This window comes from Aphis gossypii, chromosome 2, assembly GCF_020184175.1.
Source record: "Aphis gossypii isolate Hap1 chromosome 2, ASM2018417v2, whole genome shotgun sequence".
Lineage (NCBI taxonomy): Eukaryota > Metazoa > Arthropoda > Insecta > Hemiptera > Aphididae > Aphis > Aphis gossypii.
Window position 1 is genome coordinate 56,094,085 of NC_065531.1, and position 11,014 is coordinate 56,105,098.

General features: G+C 24.6%; 1 protein-coding gene across 1 annotated transcript; it reads right to left on the reverse strand.

The window, feature by feature from the left end:
• Positions 1-2,672: 2,672 nt before the first annotated feature.
• Positions 2,673-9,906, reverse strand: LOC114125410 (N-acetylneuraminate 9-O-acetyltransferase). The gene is made up of 14 exons (XM_050201019.1): positions 9,509-9,906; positions 9,319-9,415; positions 7,923-8,190; positions 7,718-7,837; positions 7,521-7,655; positions 6,687-6,922; positions 6,491-6,622; positions 6,275-6,423; positions 5,849-6,018; positions 3,935-4,171; positions 3,757-3,863; positions 3,479-3,695; positions 3,189-3,407; positions 2,673-3,113 (listed from the first exon to the last, which is right to left on the reverse strand). Exons 1-14 carry the CDS (start codon positions 9,672-9,674, stop codon positions 2,988-2,990), a joined length of 2,379 nt encoding a protein of 792 aa, XP_050056976.1. The 5' UTR covers positions 9,675-9,906; the 3' UTR covers positions 2,673-2,987.
• Positions 9,907-11,014: the final 1,108 nt, after the last annotated feature.

An 11,014-nucleotide genomic window follows, 5' to 3' on the forward strand; every position in this document is an offset into this window, starting at 1 on the left:
TTTTTCGCCGATCAAGCCACGCCATTTGGTTCAATTTATTAACGTTTGGATTCAAAAACGTATTTTCTTCGAAGGGACTTGTTGCCAAGACGTGCTAGGAGTAACTTTAGGACCTCATTTCAAGTGGTGAAAAAATAGAATTTAACCCCCTATGTAATCAATTAAATTTGTAACATAACGAAAACACGATTTTTCAATAGTCATTTGAGTTTTCATTTGTCAACGCATTTAAATATTTTAAATAATTAAATTAAGTACCTATTAGCTTTTAACCAACGATGAAACTGAATATTATTTTATTTAAAATTTATTGGTTATGATCATAGAATAAAAATGCAAGTAAATATTTTTTCTTTCATTTAGGATAATGGTATAAGAGTATATTTAATTACACGGGTAGGTACTACCAATTTTTTTCTAATAATATGAGCACGACCTACTCAAACTCAACTACCTTCGATTATACTATTTTTTTTTTTTAAGTTTTTAATTTGGTAACGTTTTTCGTAATAGCCGTTAAGTTGTTATGTAATAAACTAATTTACAACGATTTATTAATGAGAACCCTCGACATTCAATTTGTTTTTACGTACAGAGGATACGTCATAACACCCGCAGTTCTGTCATTATGATAGCTATTTGGTATCTTGCTTTGTTTTTTCCAACAAACTACACTTCTATAATATCTTGATTTCTATTTGTTTTTAATTTAATAATACATTTTCAAAATTAATTCTAAAAAAATAACGTATTTATCAATTAATAATAATTTAACAGAATCAAACTTAATTACGTATCAGAAAAATAAAGGAATTCTAAATTCTTCTTACAATATTTGTTATCGTTAAAAACAATTTGTAAAAAAAAAAGATAAAAATCACGCAACAATTGAGTTGCATTTATGATTAATTTAAAATTGTTATTTATTTTTATATTATATTATACTAAAATGTAAACAGGTTGAAATATTTGTGTTTACTTTATAATCCGTAGATTAGAGTATGAAGCTGTTGTAACGAAAAAAACATATATTACCTTGTGACTTGTTTGTTCATCTAGGATTGTTTTTGATTTACTTCCAATCCTAATCGACTTGAACAATGTATGAGAAATCTAGACTGTTACATGTTACATCTAATAATAATTAAAAATAATACCAATAACCAATAAACTCAATTTTATGTACCAACCATAATTTTAAGTATTTTAAAAACAAAATTGTTAATTAATAATAGTAATTATTTGTTATTAGTTTTTATGTAAAAAAAATACATAGAGAAAATTATGATTAAATCAAGCTCATTCAACTTTCATTCCAGTACATAGGTATGTTAATATTTATCTTAAAATAAAGACATTTTAAATTTCAATCACATTAACAGCATAGCTAAGAAAATGTTAGAATCCTATTTCTAGTTTATCTCCCTGACCTATACACAACATAGAAAATTTACATTTAACAATACTAATCTTTTTATAATCTTGTTATTGATATTATTATTAAGTTTAATAGTAAGAATATCATATAGATCACTTTTAAAGCAAATGTTGAGTGTGTTCAAATTCTAAAACTTTTTCAGTTATACTTAAAAAAATCAATAAAGGCTTGTAAGGTATCCTAAGTAATATTCTTACTTTAAAGTTCAATACCTTTGTCACCTTAATATTCAGCTTAAAACACAAGATTAATTTTATTGATAATTCTTAAAAAGAAAACTTAAAGTTTATCAACATCTAAATAATTTGTACCTCTACACATAAATATTAAGAAAATAATTTATAATGATACCAACTATATTATAGAACATTTTTTATTATATGTACATGTTTCTTCGATATACATATTAAATGTAAAATATTTTTATGTTGAGGTCTTACGATTAGACATCCACCAGGACCTGGCCACCTACCCACTTATTCAAACATGAAGCAATTGCTTTAAATAATTCTAAATCCCAACACCACTGAATATCTATATGATGGATCTTAATAGTTAGTAGAAGTTATAAACTTATATATTAATATTGTAAATATAATATAGTATTATGATTAATTCATAAAAATTAGTCATAATTTATGAAGGTAGGTTGATGCTCGCTGGTAACTTTCTAGGTTCACCTTCTATAAAAATAATGATTTGTGTCACTATCAACACTTGGCACCTAATTAGTAAGTAAATACTAAGTCATTTTTTTATTTTACAAGCATTTCACCTTTACAATACTTAATTTTAAATGATAAGCTAATTTAATAATTTTGAAATTTTGAGTCTAGTATGCAAGTATGCATGATGTAATATGATAATAAATATATTATAAATAGTGATTGTTGATTTCATTAAAATTTAAAAAATATATTATTATGATAATTAATATTTAAAATTTAACGCAGTGGTGTCTAAATAAAATATTTTATTCAGAAAATTAATAATTAAATCATAAATCCTGAATTGGCATAGTTCAATATATATATAGTATTATAAATACTATTATCAATATAGTTGTTCCATAATGTATAACTATGAAACTTAAGTATAATTAATGATTAAAGAAGAAATAGGTAATACAGAAAGCTTATATGTGTTATGCAAATTTTAAATTATAGGACAAAAATATAAAATGTTCAATATATTTGGCATCGAGATACCTAAGTAAATAATCACAAAAACAAAGGAGAAATCACAAAATATATTTATTATTTTAATACTAATTTAAAAAATATAATAATGGTTTCATAATATGGATAATATTATAATAAGTTGTTCATGTCAAAACATTTGATTCAGAGAAAATAATAGTGCTAATAGTAACAACATAATTTAACAATTGTTTTTATGAGTTATACAAATTAACAACTGTAGTATAAAAAAAACCTAAAGAATAAAGTATCTTACAAATATAGATTCAATGATACTACTTTGGTTATTTAAAAACATAAAAATAGTTTTACAATTGACAATTTGTTGTGAATTCATGACTATATTATATTCAAAACATACCGTCGTTTGCTCCTAACGGTATCAACAATAAGATGAAACATATCAGATTACGGAATAAATCTTTATGATCAGATGGCACAGCATATGGCGTCAATTTGGTTGTAATATCATGTAACTATTTAATTATTTTTGTATTAGAAAAAAAAAAAAAAATGGAAATATAAAATAGTATTTAGTAGGATATAATTACCTCATGGCAGATACAAATGAAAATGAACGAAACAATCAAACCATTGAGTACTGGATAACCAGGTAATAATACAAGAACTCCATGAGTATCGGCTGCTAACCATATATGACATTGGCAAACCATTAACTCTAAAGAAATTCTGCCAAACCAAGCAAATAAACTGGAGAAACGTGTTCTTAATACGCCTGAAACGTTTCTTAATATAATGTAACTAATGATCTAGAAATACAAATAATATTGAATTAGTACAAATAGTAAATGGTTTTTAATTATTACATATTGAATCTTACAGGAATAACTGAAGTATAAGATAATAATTCATAGCATTCCATTTTATTCTGACACAGAATATTATAAACAGTCGAAGCAATAAGTCCAAGGAATGCAATAAATGAAGAGAATACAGCTAATCGAGGCAATACTAAATTACTGTGATTATTGTCATCAATTAAATTATAACGTTGAGCTAAGATGATGATAAAACTTAGTATTACACCATTAACAACACTAAACATAAATTTTGTTAATTATTTTAAATAATTTATAATAACTTTATTATATTTGTTACCTAAAACGATTTAGTTTCCACCGATACCACCATTCATGAATATCGTCATCTGTGGTCACAAATAAAGCTTTCCATGGACGAGTAAGAAAAATTTTATCAAAAAAGACCTAGAAATCAAAATTAAATAATATTTCATACTTATAATTATATGAAATATGAGTACAATAACTGAACATACCTCAGACATATAAAGAATGGTGATGAAAATGAAAAGAGCTAATATTTTTAAAATTACATATAAGTACTGTGCTGGTCTTATTTCAGATGAAGCTGCAGTTACACGAGGTGGACAAATCAATAGTAAATAGAGAATGGTAAACCAAAATGATACTAAAGGTATGTAGTAATAGAATTGATATGGCCGGTTCATGCAAACACACAACACTACAGTCAACATGTTCAATCTAAATAAGATCTATAAAAAAAAATCAATTATTAAGATTCAGTTTAGTTTAAAATATGATTTAAAAAAATCAAACTTATCAATATATAAATTTTCTAATGTTTTTTTTTCTTTCTTATAACAATTTAAACTTATAAACAAATATTACAATTAAAATTTTCATATTTATTATAGCATTTACCTAACATTTTTTTAAATAACATTTATGATATACATTAAAAATAATAATAATAATATTACTATATTTGCCTTACTGAAACAATTCATTAGAGTACAAAACATGTATTTTTGATATGATTTTCAAAAAAATATTAAAATTCCAATAATTATTACTCTAACAACTTTCTAATTATTAAAATTTAAAAATATAAATTATATCACATTCCAAGTAAAAAATGATTGTTTTAGCTAGTAGTATAAAGGGGTGGTGCGTCAAGGGAGACTTTGAGACAGTGTCTTTCCAATAATTATAACATAGCAATAAAACTAATTTTTAATTTTTTTAAAAAATATTTTCTTAGTTATTTGTGTAATCTAAGTAAATATAATACCACTTTTATCAACTGTATTTACTATATATATATGAATGTATAATTAATAGTATTTCCGTTATGGTGTGTGTATACGTAATACATATATACGCTCTGGTACTTCGTACTAGTTTGCGTTGTCTCTTACACACATACGATATAGCAAATTTTCGTTCACCAGTTACGAAAGTATACTGTTAGTTATTATATTAGATTGAATTGATTTATTATAAAATTTAAAGGTAATATTATTATCTAGGGCCCCATGTAGCATTTTATTGATATTATTTTTAATAAAGTTATGACCTTTACGAAACTATATATTTTAAAATGATCATAACTTACTTAAAAAATAATAATATCAATAAAAGGCAATGTGAGGCTCTAGACAGTCTAGATAATAATCTTACTTTTAAATTATAAAATAGATCAAATAACTCTAATATCAAAACTAATAGCATACTTTTGAAACTAGGGAATGAACATTTTTTATGTCGCACGTGTCCAAAACGGAGACAACACATGCGAGACAATGTCCTCTTAATAATCTATTAAAATAATGTATAATATATTTTGAATTAATAATTAATAACACGATTTATTAGAGTATTTTATAATGTTAAAATTACAAATAAAAATACATAAAATATCCTTAGAAGGAGTCCGACATACTATCTTCACTCAGAATAGTATTTTATATGCAATAAATTATCATTAAATTTATTACCTACTCAAGTCTCAAAGCAGTTTACACTCGAAACCCACAATATAGCAGTGACTTTCTCAGATTTTGTTTAAATATAAATAAATTTATTAAGTAACTATAATAGTTAATTATTTTATTCACTCACTATTATTATTACTATTTTTATTAAAACTTCCACAAAATGAATGCTACAATTCTAACCATACCAAAATATGTTTAAAAACATATATTTATAAATAAAATAAACCAAATCCATTAATACTAAATGTTTTTACAATTATTTCTTATTAACACAATTAAAAGATTTGTTCCACATCACTCACCTTTATCAGTTCTCCGTCCAGTAGTATAAAATTCACACAAGACCAGAGAATGATAAAGGAATGTAATGGGAAAATCTATTTGACGAATAAGAATTTTGTAATTATAATGAACAAATTTAATATAAATTACCTGAAAGTAACGAGTAAGCCCAGCATCACTTCTATGCCACATATAATAAAAATGACCATAGCCAGTGAGAAAGAGATATGCAGATATCAGTATTTGAACATTATTGGCAATAGATGTTTTTATACTTGCTCCAGTTAAATTGTATATCAAAATTATTAATTGCATCCAACCTATAAATAAAAAAGTTTTACTAATTTAAAAAATTATGTTATTATAAATTGAATAGATAAAATATTATAGTTTAAAACTATAAACGAATATTTATAATAAAATATCAAAGGTATTATATGAGTTAATACAAATATTTAACAGATTATTATGAGAAAATTATGTTATCTGAAATATTTTCATTTTCTGTTATTTAATTACATACATATTTCACAATTTTTGAAACATGATTTAATTTAAAAAAATTAAAATAAATACCTTTCCATTCATCAGTTTGATCTCGATGAAGTACTCTCGTGTATCTACTTTCTTCAGTAAAAAATAAGCCAAGAACAAATACATAACCAACAGGCAACCAAAAACTGGCATCAGAATAATATTTGTTTTCTTTCATAAAAAAATTAGTTCTGAAAATAAAGTAATTTATTCATTAAAGTATACTCTAAATAAATAGTAAAATAATCGTTAATTTACCTGTCGCATAAGTAAAAATAAATCATAATAAGACCCAATTTTGCAAGAGAAATCATTACCACATAACATGGTTCATTTTTAGATAACCTATTTCGTCGATATCTAACTGCCATTAAAATTCCAACAAAAATACTAAACACAAAATATCCCAAAATTAGTAAAAATATAAAAATGTTTACATATTTAATTCACTTACCAAATAATAAAAAAAATCAACATATAACTTTGTAATGAGGTATATGGTTCAGTACTTGAGCAACAGGTACCATCATTGAAATTCATGTGATCATTACAATATAAGTTTAATAATATTTGTGCTCTTAATCTTAAAGATGCATTACTAGAATGTAGACCATCTGGACTATCATTCATTTCACCCTGGGACACAAGTCTTGAACTCCACCACATTTCAGCTGAACTTTTGCTTAAAACCTTAACATTAATAAAAAGTTATAATTTATTAAATACTAATACAATTTAAATTTAATTAAAATATTAAATTTTAATTGTGTTTAATACTTCTTTAATAACAATAGAAATTATTTATAATGAAAATTTATGAAAATCGAAAACATATTTATATTTTACACATCAAACAGAACATTATGTAGTTGGTATGGTATGTTCTAAAGAGCTATATAGGCTCTCTAGTATAAACTATTGTATAAACAATAATATAAATACAATAAAATATTATTTATTTTTATTAATAATTTATATTTTTACTCGATTAAAACTTTTAACAGATGTTTTAAAATTATACTTGTACATAAAAGTAAACTATATTGGGAAATTATATTTATTGTTTTAATAGTTTGGTATACTATATTGCTATTAGCATAACACCAGAATATTATTTTCAACACCATTAACCATGGTCAACACTTGAAAAATATGGTAAAAGCATTGAAATCTCAACTCAAATTATATTAATATTAATTGCTGATCATATACTTAATTTCATGAGATCCATTATAATAGATTTTCATTGTAAATACATTTTTCAACTATAAACAATTTATTTACTTACATCCATTGCAGCTTCATTATACAGATCAATTAAATTGTTAGTAACCATGGACATTGAATTATCAAGTTTACTTTCTTCAACTGGTTCTTGCAAAACCCATAAAACAATTGATTTTGATGAAATATCATTAATTGGCTAAAATTAAATACATTGAAATTAATATTAGACTATATAAATCAAGCTTAATACTACCATACCTTAATTAGTTGAGTTAAATTAGCAATATAATCTTGAATTCCGTTTAAGGATCCATTTGATTGAATGATTGGCCAAATAGCACTTCCTGCTACAATTACTCGAGGTTTATCATTTACATCCTATATCATATATCACTGTAAATTTTAATTTTATTTAGGTCGAATATATGGTAAAAATATTTAAATATATGTTCAATTTACTTGCTTTCAATTTTTTAAAATATTTGATCATTGGTTCTACATATGGACTCCCAAAAAAATTTATATCTAATTTTAGACGACTATCATGGAATGGATGTTCAAAGTCAGAGTAATGAGAAGGTGTAAATTTTGAACTTTTAACCATCTGTGCTTTTGGTTCTATTGTATGAATTAATGCATTATATATATCTAGTATTCTAGAATCACCAATAAAATTAAATTGGTTATGACTTCCTCTAAATGCTAAATATTTTAAGCAACGGCTACAATCTCTGAAATCAATATTTTAATAAAAATGTTTTATTATTATGAGTAAAAAATACAAGTTAGTTTATTAAGAAAAAATTCTACAGGTAAACTTTGAGTTTATAATTTATTATTATTTTGTGAATTTAATGATTCTATTATTAGTGTTCAATTTCAAATTTGGGATTTAGATGCAGTGAGGTTCTTTTATTTACATAACACTAATATAATGTATTATTTAGAGGAGTCTTATTTATTGAAATCATAAAAGTATAAAATTGTTAAGATTTTAATCTACTTGCATTTCATGATGTTAACACATAATATTGTTCTTTAGATTTAAAATTAATAACTCAACTGAATCATTTTTTAAGTTTAATTATTTTAATATATCAAGCAATGATTTAAATTTTTCCAAGATATTTATAAATAAAATGCATAGCCTTTGTGGTCATATTGTCAATTTAATCAAAAATAGTGTTAAATAAAATCAACTACAGTACAACTTAATAAAAAGGTCCTGGCAAAAGAATAGGTATTCTAATATAGTTTGACCTAAATGATGATAATATATAAAATAATTTTAAGATAATGATTAATAATTAAATATTTTTAATTATTATCTAATACAAAAATGTTTGGAATTAATAAAATTAAATTTCTTAATTATATACATTTTTCTTCAAAAAAAAAAAATAATAATAATAATAATTAACTGATTCTGATTAAATAAAGTAACAATAGAACATTAAACATTTAAGCTAAAAGATAGTAGAATAGGTGGTGATATTCAATTGCTATCAGTCAAAATTATTTTATTCCTTAATTCTATCGGAAGATAGTAACAACCACAAATACATAATATAAATGCATTAATAACCGAGTAATTGAGATTGATTTATATCCATTTATATTTAAATCTAATAAAATAATTTAATTCCATTTAATTCTTAAAACAAAAATATTTTCATCAGATGATCACATCACAAATGTTCTAATTAATACACATATTCGTGCAATATTAGCGATATCTGCTATGGGTATATTATGAGGTATATATCACAGCTATGTAGTTATAAATAGCCATAACTGCAGCCTAATTGCAGTAAAAAAACCATACGTTAAGTAATAGACTGAACCAAAATTAAACTTACAATTCACTATATTCATGCATCATGCAACCATATGGTTGCCAGCCCATGTCACCTTTGTATCGTCCATCGGATAGAAGCCATTTGCAAGAATCTCTTGCTACAAAAATAAATGAGATTTTAATATAAATACTTAGAAATAGAATGATTAGTGACAAATTTTGTATACTTAGGCCTGATATTGTGTACTTACCATAAAACAAATGAATACAAGAATGGACAACAATAAACCAAAACACAAAGCATAACGCTATTTTTTTGGCATTTTTAGAGTTAAATTTTTTATTAATATCGTCGTGCCTCTGAATAGATTCATTGCATAATAGCGGAGCTTCATCTGAGATTTGATCATCGGCCATTTTTCATAAATCATATATAAACATTGCTGATATTTCGGTCAATAGCCGTTTTCCACTGATTTTACTAAACAAACAATAAATCACAACTAACAAAAATTATTATCAATTTGTATAAAAATGTTAATTTTAAACGAAAAATTAAAGCAGAAGGGCTTAAAAAAAAAAGACTACACATTAAGTAATTATAAGACTTTTTTTTTTTCGGGAGGATGAGATCAGAAATCATTGACCATTGGGGCTAAAACAGTGTAGCCATATCGCACCAACCTATAATATTACAATCAGAAATGTATAGATGAGTTTACAATAGTTTACGATATTATCGTTGGTAAAAAACATAGAAAAAGAACATCATTTTGATATTTTGTTATAAGTATTGACCATTGAACGAATGAGAATAAACTAACCGTATGATATTTTCTCACTACATTATGATCATAGTTCATTGATGTCATAATACTTATTACGCATTTATAATAAAATTTGAAAATAAAACATTAACATTTATCATTTTTATACTAAATTTCTTAAAATAATGTGTAATTTAATGAAAAAATATTTTTTGGGGGGAGCTTAAGCCCCAAAGCCCCCCTTGGGTGCGTCACTATAGCTATATACAGAAATTCAGTGCTGTAATATAAATAGGTATATATGTAAATTAAACATATTACAAACAAATATTAAACTGACTGCTGCAGTGGCCTAGAAATATGTCCATACCTACTTTATATATTATGAGATAAATGCCTATATAATACATAGAAATTGTTTTTAAATTGATTCAAAATAAACATATTGGTTATGGAGTAGCTAGGATATTATCTACGCCTATAAAATCTATAGTATAGACTATAGACTACTAAGTATAGAACCAGTGGCGTATCCAGGATTTATTTTATGAGGGTGTTTTAACATTTAATAGAGTTATGATAAGTGGAGGCTCTGCCTCTATATACCCTCCGTAATACAAAAACCATACATTGATATAAATTATTATAATAAGTAGGTACCTATGTGTAAGTTAAACATAAAACTTTTTTATTCTAAAGCACATAAAATAAATAATACAAATATACAATGTAAAACAGTAATGCTAAAACAACATTACATCATAACACATACACGACCGATGGGAGATGTTCTGACACCCATATCACTAATATATCACCTCCCCCCCCCAAATACTCCTCTGGTATAAACTATTATTCCTTGAATGTAACATTTTCAAGAAACTATTTATTTTTAATGGTCTAGGACAGCTACTAGGGCAGTAGCCAGATAAAATCATCAACTGGGGCAAACCAATTTTTAGGGGGGGCATTCAGGGGCGGACTGGGTCT